The sequence below is a fragment of the Phodopus roborovskii genome, unplaced genomic scaffold (genome assembly GCF_943737965.1).
Source record: "Phodopus roborovskii unplaced genomic scaffold, PHOROB, whole genome shotgun sequence".
Lineage (NCBI taxonomy): Eukaryota > Metazoa > Chordata > Mammalia > Rodentia > Cricetidae > Phodopus > Phodopus roborovskii.
In genome coordinates, this window is record NW_026126611.1 from 10,870,239 (window position 1) to 10,883,417 (window position 13,179).

The window sequence follows — 13,179 nt, forward strand, 5'->3', positions numbered from 1 at the left end:
TTGCACACATGTTTAACGTTTGTGAGTTTCTTTCTCATTATCTCCTTTTAAAAAGGGAGTCCCCCCTCCACCCCCTTTCCATAATGGAGTATAATCCATAGAGGTAATGTAGGTTATGTGTCCATACTGAAGTAGTCACTATCAGATATGACCATATGGGGAAATAGTGCCTTTAAAAACTCCACTGTTAAAGGTATCATCCACTTCGATTTGTTATCTGCTGCGGGTGCATCCAGACATTCAGGAATTTAGCAGCAGAGCAAAGTCTGTCTCAGCTTGCTGCTGTGCTTTTTAATAGCTTTTAAATGAGTCCCTTTTCTACCGTAGCTGCCAATAGCCTACTTAGGGCTTTCAAGAAAGGCCTTCTCTCCTCCCATCCATTTCTTGGCTCGTGTTGTTTGTCCTTATTTGTCTTTATTTTAATGATCTTTGTTGCAAAGATCTTCTTAAAAGCTTTCCCAAATCAGCTTATTAAAATATAAAAATATAAAATATAAAAAAAGCTACACAAACACGAGCTTGTACCCTCAGTTTAAATAAACTGAGTTTAAAGCGACAATAAAGATAATCTTCATTATTTGTTGACATACTTTATCTGCATAAGATCTGTCATTTTCAGTGCTCCTGAATCGAGGCACACTTTCTATTCTTTCTTTCTTTCTTCCTTTCTTTCTTTCTTTCTTTCTTTCTTTTTTTTTTTTTCTTAAATCAGTGTCAGGGTTAAAGGTGCCCTTCTCTCACAGGAAGCTCTATACAGGCAATGCAGGATCTGTCCCTCCATCCCTCCATCCCATCCAAGAGGGATCCCAGCACTCAGCAGGAGTGGCAGTCCCTTGTGATCCCTTACTACACCATAGGACCCAGAAACGAGGAATCCCCATTGGCTCACGGTTATGAACATACAATTGGATTTCATAAAACACAGGGGAATAAAGGGGAAGAAGGCCCCGTCCACCCGAACTATCCCTGCCTTTTACACCGCACTGGCACCCGAGCCCTGTCGCAGCCACAGTGAGGTGACTAATGCCCAAGGCCTCTGTACAAATAAGCAGCAAAGGCAAAATGCACCATGGCTCCAGTTTGATACATTTCCATATGTAAAGTGAGAAAAATAAGGTCTAAGGTTTCTGGTTACCGCCCTACCTAGTGTATCGTGATTTCTTTTCTTTCTTTGTTTACTTTTTTCTATTTCCCTCTTTCTCCTTATATATTTCTTTCACACTCTCTCCTTCCGTCCCCTCAACCTCCCTTCCCTCCTTTTCTTCTTCCTCTTTACCTTTTTCCTTCTTTCTCCCCCCCCCTTTCCCTTTTGTCTTTACTTCTCTGTCCCTTCTTCCTTGGTTTGATCCTTCCTTCCTCTCGTTCCCTTATTTATGTACATTGTTTGCATTTCCATGAGAGTCTATGTATTATGTGGTTCATATTATAAGTGCTCTGTGCTCCTCCCTACCCTCCCCAACCCGCCCCCCCCAGGGAATTATAGAGATAGGTGTTTGTTGTGTGTAGGCAAGTACACATCTACCAAACTGCATTCACGTCCTAATCAGGAGAGTGGTGTGTGTGTGTGGCTGTGTGTGTGTATGTGTGTGTGTGTTACATAATACATATACTTACACTGTTAATACACATAATTAATATTTTTTTATTAAAAAACTTGCAACCGATCCCTGATTACTTTTCTGAAGGTGAAGGTACTTAGTGTAATGATCACACAGGAATCTTTCCTACCTATGTGTGTGGCCCTTGGCCAGATGCTGATGACACTGAGGTCATGTGACATGCCTTGTCTCCTCCTTCAGGACCTTCTCCAGGGGCTGGGGCCGGTCAAGGACTCGCTCTCGGTCCTCCGGGAGCTGGGAGAGCAGCTGGGACAGCAGGTAGACACTTCAGCTGCTGCCTCCCTTCAGTGTGAGCAGCTCGGTTTCAGCCAGCGCCTGGGCACCCTGGAGCAGGCGCTATGCAAGCAGCAGGCAGTGTTGCAGGTAGGGAACCAGTGTGTTCTGGAGTGGCCCAGTTCTGGAGTGGCCGTTCCTCTGTCTGGGGGTGAGGGGGGACACCCGAAGCAGATTCTTCAGTGTTGACATGAAACTTCCTGCAACACCAAAACAAATAAAAAAAAAAAAAAAAAAAAAAAAAAAACAAAGAGATTCCAACTTAGAAGTCCCGGTGGGGCCTGGCTGGTTTTCATTGTTCTCTACAACTTGCTTTTAAAATTGGTTTAGTTTAGCAGGGCAACCCCTAAAACATACCCGCCTTCGCCATGAACCCACGGAGCCAACCCTAAGCGGCTTCAATGGTGATGTTCATATGTGTTTAATAGCCGTAAGCAAGACCTGAAACGGTTTGTCTGTGTTTAAATAATAACTGGAATTGGTTACTAGCGGACACTATACAGAAGCAAATGAAGAGAGCCTATACAGATGAGGGAGAAATAGCATTATTGCCTGGCCATGTTAGGGACAGCTTGCCGTGGCGTGTTGCTCTAGACTCCTGCCCTTTCACTAGATACTAGATTTCATACAAAATGCCAATTTGTTTCACTAAAACGCATTTCTCTGTGAAAACGCAGGCTGGGGTGGTTGACTATGAAACATTTGCCAAGAGCTTAGACACCCTGGAGGCTTGGATCGTGGAAGCGGAGGCCCTCCTCCAAGCGCAGGACCCCACTCACTCGTCCGACCTCTCCACTATCCAGGAAAGAATGGAAGAGCTGAGAGTAAGTGGGCATGCCCCCCCCTGCTCCCCCCCCAGACCTTACCCGGCTCCTCACAGTCCGGAGGTAAACTCACTGCCCACCACCTCCTCCTGAGACCCCACCGAAATCCGCCTGGCTCTCCCTGACAGCAGAGAACAGTGTGCTGGGGATGAGTTCCCCAGCCGTGACCAGAGCCCTGCCAGGGTCAGTCCTTAGGGACCCCCTCAGCACTCCACCCCTCCTCCCTCCCGCCGTGCCTCCCATAGATAACTTCAGCGTTTCCATGCACACCGCACCACATCGCCAGCATGACCCCCTCCCAGTTCAACCCCACCCCATCTCTGGCTGTGACGCTTGCTGTAGACCATTCATCTACCCCTCCCGACCTCCTTTCTATCAGCTACAGAGAGACCTTTAAAGTTTCACCTGATTATGGAGACTCCATCAACCTACATTGTCTCCATAGGAAAACACTGCATTGGTTCCATAACTGTTTACAGGATGATTTGTCAATGAATAATATTAATACAGCATTTAAAAGGAAAAAAAGGCTTCTATTAGATTACTAATAGTTTTAAATATTTAATAAACCAAATTTTACAAATGTAGTAGACTTGCAAATGTTATCTCCTCGCACCCTTTTGCTTAAAATCCTCCAGGTGGAGACTGGGGAGATGGCTTGCGCATTGGGTAAGGTACTTGCCATATAGTCACGAGGACCTGAGGTCAGATGTTTAGTCCACTTGTAAAAAGCTGACCATTCCATCATGGGCCTTCGGCACCCAGGAGGCAGAGGCAGAAGGGTTTCTGGGGCTTGCTGGTTATCCCATTCTGTTAAGTTGGTGAGCTCTGTGTTCAATGAGAGACCCTGTCTCAAAACATAAGGTAGAGAACGATGAAAACAAAACAAAACACTGTTGACGTTGGCTGGCTTCTGGCCTCGATGTGCACACATGTGGGCAACCATGTAGATGCATGCAAAATTTCCTTCAGTGAGTTCTCAGTGCTCTTAGACCAAGACCATCATTATAGACAAGGCCGGCATCTTCTTGCATCACCATGCCCCTACTTCCCCACTCCCCGGGTCTGTGTACCTGAGGTTTCTGCTTCCTGCATTCTTGTCCTCATTGGCTCCATCTCCTACAAAACTAGTGAACTCAAGACCACTTGGGTCAATGAGACTCTCCACGGAGGGTCAGGCTTTCCAAGGACACACTCCTGAGTGACACAATTCTATCCCACGGTGTATCATGCCGTTCACTTAGGTTTGTGGGAGCAGGTGGTTTCTTCTGTGCTTTCTCCCGCTGGAGCAGTAACTTTCTCCTTGTCGGTTCGGAAGGAGAAGGACCAGGTTATGTTAGTTTTGTGGACGTCCACCCATAGGAATTCCGCCATCTAATACTTAGACGTTTGCTTTCAATCATCAGGAAAATTTACTTCTTTAGGGATGGAGAACCTTTCCAAGAGCATGCAGTGAGCACACAACACACACACATACACACACTCACAAATATGCACATGCACATGTGCACACCCCCCCCACACACACACCAAAGTGGGCTGACATGCTCTGCTTCCTGTAGCCAGTTGTCTAGATAGAGACAGAAATCCCAATGGGAAACAGACGTTCACTTTGTTGGACGTCCTGACTGCTGTTTGCCTGGGGCGTCCTGACTCAAAACTGATGCAAGCATGATCTCTTCAAAGTCTGGGTGAAGCTATGTTCCCTCTAGCAAGGGCTGGGCAACTCCTCCGTACCTGGCTCTGCCCCCTTGAGCCACTTACTTCTTGTCCCTCCCTTCCTTCGTCATTGGGGAGGGGCCACAGTGGTACTCTACCTCTTGTGACTTCTTTTAAGGATAAAATGAGTGATTCCTTGTAACCCTGCTATAACAATTCTTATTCATGCCAAGAGCTGCAATGCACTTGTCCCTGAATAAAATAAAAAGGGGCACATTAACACAAAGGAATTAAGTTTAATGAGGATGCAACGAACTTTTCAGTCATCCGCATAATTTTTATCCTTGCTCTGTTCTGTGGAGAGTAAACCAATCCTGTAAAATGAGGTATATTTCCATGTAAGCTTCTGCTGTCCATCAAAGGATAATGAGTGACCGAGGACAATAGCAACCTCAGCAGGGCGGGCTGAGGAGATCTGGGTGGGTGTTCCTCTGGGTAGTGTGCCTGGCCTCAAGGAACGGAACTGACCAAGAACCAGCATCTTCTGATGTCAGACACACACAGCTCACTGTGAAGATAACCCCTACCTTTGCTGGCATGGGGCTGACCTTGCTTTTTCCTGTCACCGGCAGGGACAGATGCTAAGGTTTAGCAGCCTGGCTCCGGATTTAGACCGTCTCAATGAGTTGGGGTACCGGTTACCCTTGAATGACAAGGAGATCAAGAAGATGCAGAACCTGAACCGCCAGTGGTCTCTGACGTCTTCCCAGACCACGGAAAGATTCAGGTGAGGAGATGTCACTTCGGGAGTTTCTGTGTGCTTCATGCTGCTGTGACAGAAATACCACAGACTGGGGGATATGTATACATGTAAAGTATTTTCTCAGGGCTGGGCATATGGATCAGGTGGTAGAATGTTTGCCAAGCAGGAATGAATCCTTGCATTCCATCCTTAGCTACCTAAATCCACATAAACGGAGCAGTGTGGTAGCAGCTGCCTGTAATCCCAGCACTTAAAAAGCAGAGGGTCAGGTGTTCAAAACCCTTCTCAGCCATGTGGCTGGTTCAGGATCGGCCTGGGCTACATGAAACCTTGTCTCAAAAATGAGACAGAAAAACAAAGAAGAGGTTTAGGTGTCCAGTGAGGGCTGCTTTCTTCCTATTCCACAAGGCCTCCAGAGGGGAGACAGTGCCTCTTCACATGGAAGAAAGCCAAAGCACATGAGGGAGGGCCTCATGTGAGGAAGGGAGGGCCTCATGTGAGGGAGGGAGGGCCTCAGAGCCGAATGAGCCTTTGAAACTCCCACCTTTGGAATACTGTCATTGACCTTGAATTTTTAACACAAGAATTTCAAAGCAGATACATTCAAACTATATAACCAATAATATTAGGAGAGTATAAATTCATTGTGTGTGTGTGTGTGTGTACAAATTCTAGAATTTTCCAGCAATAACAAACAAAATGTGAATTAAAAGTAGAAAACTCAAGTTGTAATTGCCCACGTTTAAAAATGTAAGCCATGTGTCAATCATAAAGACTGTTTCAAATGAGATCATCCTCAAAGGATTAGCATAGTCTCGAGCATTCAAAAGTAGTATTTGAAGTGTTGATGATTTTGGAATTTATAGCTTTACCACTCAACATGAAATCTTTGTGATGCTCTGAGTGAAACTGAGGCAGAGAAGATTTAATCTATTTTATATGTGGGGATGCAAAGGTGACCACATAACCATTCTTCCTTGTCCATCATGTCAGCAAGTTGCAGTCATTCTTGCTTCAGCACCAGACTTTCTTGGAAAAATGTGAGACGTGGATGGAATTCCTGGTTCAGACAGAGCAAAAGTTAGCAGTGGAGATTTCAGGCAATTATCAGCATCTTTTGGAGCAGCAGAGGGCCCATGAGGTAAGTGATTCAAATAGCTTTGAGCTAACAGAAAGTTTTAATGGTTGGTCGAGGGCTCTGTGTGTAGTAATGTGGGCTGCTAAGCCTGATAGTCTGAGTCTGCTCCCTACAACTCACACGGGATTCCTACAAATTGACCTCTGGCCTCCACATGTGTGTCCCAGAAGGCATGTACCTTCAGACCACACACACACACACTCTCTCTCTCTCTCTCACTCACACACACACAATAAATAAAAGCTAATAGAAACTTTAAATAAATTAAATAAAAATTAGGCCCTAGCCGGTCATCAGTCATGCTAATACTAGCACTCAGAGAACAGAGACAGGAGGATTGAGGCAAGTTCAAGGCCAGCCTGATCTTTGAAGGATGTGGGTAGTGGATTTTGCTAGACTGAAACATGTGTCAATTTCCCCTTCTTCTTTTATCTGGCAACATTAATATTTTAAGTTAAGAAATGTGGGTTGCCTCTCGCCGTTGTTTTCAGTCCATTTATTGTCATGCTCTTCATTTGAAGTATATGTAGAGTGTCTGAATTGTAGTTAAGGAGGCAGGTGTGACTGGGTATGGTGGCACTTGGAAGAAGAGACAAGAGGAAGGAGCTCTGTGAGTTCAAGATGAGCCTGGGCTACCCAGTGGGTTCCAGACCAGCCAGAAGACATAGCAAGACCCTGTCCCAGGAAAAACCTAAAAAGACAGCCATGGTGTCACACACATGTCTGAGGTTCAGCTAGGATGGTTGATTTCCAGACACAACCTGGCTCACAGCAAATTTAAGGCCAGTCCTAGCGGCACACCTAGACCCTATCTCAATAAGATAAAGAAGGGGTGTGGCGAAGGAGCAGGAAGAGTAGTATGAGGAGATGAAGAGGAGGAGGCTGGAGACTATGAAAAAGAGTAGGAGGAGGGGGAGGGGAGGAGCAGGAGGAGGAAGTAGAGCAGGAGTTGGCGGTCTAGGAGGAAGCGGGAGGATTGTCCTAGTTAAAGCTTGACTGGGGATGAAGGATGGGGAAATGCATGGAGAACAAAGATGGGAAGAAGCAGAAGGAATACAGAAAATCAGGTAAAGGCTTTGAGGGAGGATTTGAGTCCAACATATCTGGGTTAGCACACAGCTTACCCCTCCACTCCCAGGCGTTTGCTCCTCAGCAGACGCACACAAAAATGCACGCATGCCGTTCATAGTAGCCCTGGTCACAGTGGGTACAAAGCGGAGAGGCCCCAGCTGTGTGTCCACAGATGGGTGGATGAAGTGTGCTCAACTTACACGCAACAACTCAGAATAAAGTGTTAACACTTGAGACTGTGGGGATCTTGCTGATACTGTGCCAAGTGAATGAAGGCAGTCACGAGAGAGCGTGTTCCATGGTTCAGTTCATATGAAGTCCTCATAGTAGGCGATCTCCATAAAGGCATCAAGTAGACAAGTAGGCAAGGAGTGGCATGGGCTTGGGCACCTGGGTTCTCGGAGGAAATGAGGAACAGCTATTATTGCGTACAGCATTTCTTTGGGTGATCACCAAATGCTTAAGATTCATGTCTAGGACATAACAAAAATTACTAAATGGATACTTCAAATTTATTAATTGCATGCTGTGGGGATTATATCACCTATAAATGGTGGTGTGTGGAACAAGAAGCTCATATGTAAACCTGAGCAACTTGATGAAAACCCATTTCCAAATAAACAGTGCTAACAGCCAGAGAAAATAATTAGAAATAAATGTGTTTCTATAGGGCTTTTTATTATTTTATCTTTCATTGTTTTGAAGCTAGTGAGAATCGAACTTGGGGGCCTCAGGTTTAACCACTGAGTCGCGCCTGAATCCCCGCAGGGTTTTCTTAATGTTTTATACATATAATGAGATGATTTTACTAGCTTGACTGAACTGGAAAACAGCTTAAAAAAAAAAGAAAAAAGACAAATTGTAAGTTCATCAGTTTACCTTATTAGGTTAACTTTTACAGAATAAAAAAAAGCGAAGAGGAATAAGGCTATGTTTAGCCATCTAATTAAAACCCCAAACTGAAACGTTGTCCTTAAGCTTATCCTAATTAGTAATTTTTAAAAAGGGGGTTACTCCCACACCACAGATGGGGCTGAATATGTTTTTCCTAGTCTTGCTAAAAACAATCTGCAGTGAGTTATCAGAAGAAATTAGGGACTTTAAAATATATCTCTTTTTGAAATTACAGCTGTTTCAGGCTGAGATGTTCAGTCGTCAGCAGATTCTGCACTCCATCATTGTTGACGGGCAGCATCTTCTAGAACAAGGTCAAGTTGATGACAGGTAGGATCTTTGATAAATTGTTATGAAGAAAGTTTCTCCAGTAAATTAGTCATTTTCTTTTTAATGAGAGATTAGAGGGCATATATCCAATCTTCCCGAGGCAATTGTATTATCGCGGGGCCTTGGTAATTGGAGGAAAAGCTTGCCCGAGTCTCTGAAATGAGTGAGTATTGAATCTTTGCAGCAGATGCTATTATATGATATGAAGGACGTAGGGTAATTGCAAATCACCTAGCCAACCTTCGCTACTCATCTGTAGGGACCAGAATTAGTGAATAGATCAGAATGGATTGGATCGGTGGTCAATAAGCAGATGCTACTAATATCCTTCAGCACTTACTGAAATTTTACTCCTAAAAGAAGCAAGGTACCACTAGTCTGACTCTCTGAGAGATGAACAACTCCAGATGTGCACAGGAACCGATTTGAGTGAGATCACCTAACTATTTGGGATCAAGACCAGGCTTTGAGTTAAGGGCACACCATGACCAGGACAGGCCTCATCTAGCCAGATTCCCCAGACCATACTCTGTGTTAGAAAATACTTTGCCACCTTAAACTATACAATGTTAAATGTGACCACCCTTCTTCCCCACCGTATCAAACCCTTTGTTTTAAACAAAGATGTGAAGTTCTAGCTTCTCTTGTGACATGTGAGTTGACAGCATTGTGTGTCTATATTTCCAGTTTCCATGTTCATATTTGGGGTATTGATTTCAGTACCCATGTATATGTTTCTCATGCTCAGGTCCAGTCACTCTAATTATAATTAACCATGGTGTGTCCTTAAATTGTTAGAAAATAAATCACTTTTATTAGAGGTTTTTATCTTTAGGGTTTTAGAAGCAGTTTCAGCCTTCAGTGTTTGTTTTGTGGGAAGTCCACAAAAGATTTGTATGGTTAAGGTTGAAATAATAATAATGTGACAACGTGCTTACTCCATTCTGAGCAAGCCAAGCTTAAATGTGAACATTACTGAGAGTTTAAGACTCTCCGAATAAAACAAATTCAAATGTAATTACCTTTTATCTTTTGCTTTATCGGTTGGTGGCCAAATCTCTAGCAGTATTACAAACATTCAAGTCATTAAGCGAAATAAAATTTAAAATTCCTGTTCACGCCAACATCTATTAAACTTTAAAGGCTAACATTTAGCGGGGGTGGGGCGTGGGGGACACAGAGGAGATGAAAATGGGAGAGTTGGAACTGAATGAAGAATCTTGAGGGTTGCTGTTGAAAAATAAAAGACAGATTGGCTAAGAGTCTGGGGCTGTCAGGAAGAGCCCAGAAAACAAGGATTTGTGTTATAAAAGGCAGCACATGGGCTTTTGTTCTTAGAACTCTGGGAAGAACTTCAGTAGCTCACCAAGGGCCACCAGATCAGAGCAGTTTACATGCTAAAGACACGGCTCTCCAGAGATCTAGAATGTCACCCGATGCCTGCATCTCATCACGCTCTCTGCTGTTATCAAGTCTTGGGGTCACACACTTTCTGAGGTGACATGTCTCTTAAGGGTGTGCCATATGGCTAATCCCCATGCTTGGATTTGATACGCATAAACTCTATCATGATGCGTGCCTGTGTGACACAGAGCCGTTCACAAACAAATGTGATCACCACGATCTTGTCATTGTCCTAGAGAACTCCTTTTTAAATGAATGTAAGAAATTCTTTTTCTGTTTTTGTGGGGTTTTTTTGTTGTTGTTGTTTTGTTTTTTGTTTTTGGACCCAGGACTTTTAATGTTTTATAGTGATGAATTGGCTTTTATTTTTACAATATTCATTGGTTCCAATTTAATCATTCAATAAGTAATGGCACATTTGGTTGTAAATTTGAACCTTACAGTCACTCAGATAACAGGGTATGTCAGTAAAATAGGATTTTAAAGTGGTGCAGAGTTCTAGACTGATCTATAACACAGAGCCGAGTCTAGGTGATAGCAGAAGTATAAGGAGATGCTACATTTGTGATCAGCACCGAAGTCTACCAAAAAACATCCTTATTAGAGCGATATCTATGCTACACATTGATTTAAATAAAACTTTATGAAGCACTGCCAATATGTTTTAGGGTGGAAACCAGGGAGAGTAAATTAAAACACCTGCGGTTTCTCAGCCTGACTTTGAGAAGGTTCAAGGGAAATCTACTATCTCGAAGCATATAGATGAACTTCATCTATTATTGTGTTAAGTTCATTTTTTCTAAAAAAAAAAAAAAAAAAAAAAATGTGAAATTTACCTAAAACACGTAAAGGACAATTTCTAGTTATAATTTGCTTGAGATTGGAGTCATCACTTACGAGGGGAGATTGAGACTGTTTATGAAGTACGTTTTAAAAAAGAAAAACAAAACTTTTAATATAGTGTGATTTTTTTTTTTCCAAAATGGCTTATGACTCTAGCTGGGGAGGGAGTTTGTAGGTAGGTCTACTAACACATTGCTTCCTGTTTTAGGGTACAAGAGACTGTCACAGGCTCTTGAGACTTCCCCAGGTACCACACATATGCATGGAGGGAGAGTATGAAAATTACCATAGATTGATTTCTATCTGTGCTGAGATATGCAAGAACTCACCATTTGTAGATTGGTAGCAACTTTAAAAAAAAAACAACTTGCAACCCAAAGAAGAGACCATGGCTTATTTGAAATCTCCTGTCGTAGACCATATCTCAGGGCTTACGCTTTATGGAAAACTTATAGTAGCCGATTCTGTGACTGTATCCGAGGCAATAGGTTTTTTAACTATATGATTATTTCCTTACCAGGGATGAGTTCAGCCTGAAGTTGACACTCCTCAGTAATCAGTGGCAGGGAGTGATTCGCAGGGCCCAGCAGAGACGGGGGATCATCGACAGCCAGATTCGCCAGTGGCAGCGCTATAGGGAGATGGCAGAGAAGCTCCGCAAATGGTTGGTTGAAGTGTCCTATCTGCCCTTGAGTGGTCTCGGAAGCATCCCTGTTCCTCTGCAACAAGTGAGGATCCTCTTTGACGAGGTGCAGGTAAGATGCAGACACAGAGCTCCTCTGCATGCCCACTATGCTTAACTTTGGCCTTGGTTCTTCTGGCGGACTTTGAAAATCAGGGCAGACCGTCTTAAGGGTCAACTGAAACATATAAAGTGATTGCATTGCAAAGTTCCTATGGAAAAGAGGGGACTAGAGCCATCTGAAGCCTCACCAAGAATTCTTCTCCTTTGGACACCAAGGCTCCCGGCGGTTCCTTAGATGGAAAGACAGACAGTGGCAAGGAAAGACAACTTGGTGTCGGTCAGGGAGATTCAGTCATGTAACCTGGTCCCTCGAAGCGCTGTTAGCCTGTCCACATATGTTCATGGCCCTTCTTCCTTCAGAGGACTCATCTCGCCCGCCCTCATCCCAGTTTCCCCCAGTAAAGTCTTCTGTAGACATGGCCTCAACTACTCACTACCAGTAGAGAAAGGCAAACTGGCATCGTTGGCCAAGTTTATACAGTATATCCAATTATCCTTTATATTGACATCTGTGTGCAGGGAGCCTATGCCCTCTCCACATTTCAGGTCCCTAATCAGGATATTCCACCTCCTGATCTTCTGATCCAGAGTCCCATCTTCCTTAACTCTCTCTCCCCGCACTCAGTCCACCATGAATGTCCATTCCTCCAGTGTCCCTTGCCTTGGTAGACAGTAGCCTAACCTGTCTCATCATGTACAGCACAGGCCATCTTCATCCCACCTCTACCCCACCAGTGAATGATTTTGTTACAACTTTCATCTAAGCACAACACTCCCCTGTTTAGTATTCTGTGATGGTGTCAAAGCCAAATTTTTGGCTAGGTGTGGTAGCGTAGTCCTGTAATTGCAACAGTTTGGAGCCTTGAGACAAGATGATTGCAAGCTTAAGACCAGCATGAGTTACATACCAAAGTTCTGTCTGAAAAAAAAAAAAAAAGGTGGGCTAGAGCGATGGGTCAGCAGTAAGAACACTGGCTTCTTCTGGCCCTCAAATTTGATCCCCAGTACCCACATGGCAGCCACCACCTATTACCTCAGTTTCAGGGCATCTGAAGCCTGCTTCTAGTCTTCCCAGACACTGTATGCACATAGCGCACTATCTAGAGATACATGCCAAAGGAACACTCGCAACACATCACATTTGAAAATTCTCGTGTTATGTCGCTACCATACCATTCTTACACAGGCTCTTCGTAATCCAGTCACGGCAAAGTATGGCGCCTTTCCTGAATTCATCATGTTTCTCCTATATGGTCAATGTAGTGTCCCTCGCCTTTTTTCTTTAGGAAGACATCTTCCCTGTCACGCTTCTTTTCTTCTTGGTCTGGTTACATTCGCTTGTCTTTCAAGACTCATTCAGCCTTGTCTACTTTGAGAGACCTACTGTGTGTACCAATGCTGGGACAGCTGTCACTCTACAGTCCCTGGGCATTAGGCTCCTCAGCAGAGTTCATACTGTGCTGAGATTATACTTCTCATTCATTGACACTTGGTTCATTGGCGGCGTTCTTGTTGGATGTGTGAGCGTGTCCTATGCATTCTATCGGGAGCGTGACCTATGCGTTGTAACACATAAGGTCAGCAGAGCACAGTTACAGTGGGGAACGGGTGTGGGA

At 44.0% G+C, this 13,179-nt stretch overlaps 1 protein-coding gene across 1 annotated transcript in view; it reads left to right on the forward strand.

Moving 5' to 3' along the window:
- Syne1 (spectrin repeat containing nuclear envelope protein 1) overlaps nt 1-13,179 on the forward strand; it is a 419,055-nt gene that overhangs the window by 343,529 nt on the left and 62,347 nt on the right. Inside the window, exons 119-124 of the mRNA XM_051205995.1 lie at nt 1,800-1,982; nt 2,570-2,716; nt 5,008-5,162; nt 6,132-6,279; nt 8,477-8,571; nt 11,339-11,573. Of these exons, the coding sequence (XP_051061952.1) occupies nt 1,800-1,982; nt 2,570-2,716; nt 5,008-5,162; nt 6,132-6,279; nt 8,477-8,571; nt 11,339-11,573 (963 nt within the window). The remainder of the gene's footprint in view (nt 1-1,799; nt 1,983-2,569; nt 2,717-5,007; nt 5,163-6,131; nt 6,280-8,476; nt 8,572-11,338; nt 11,574-13,179) is intronic.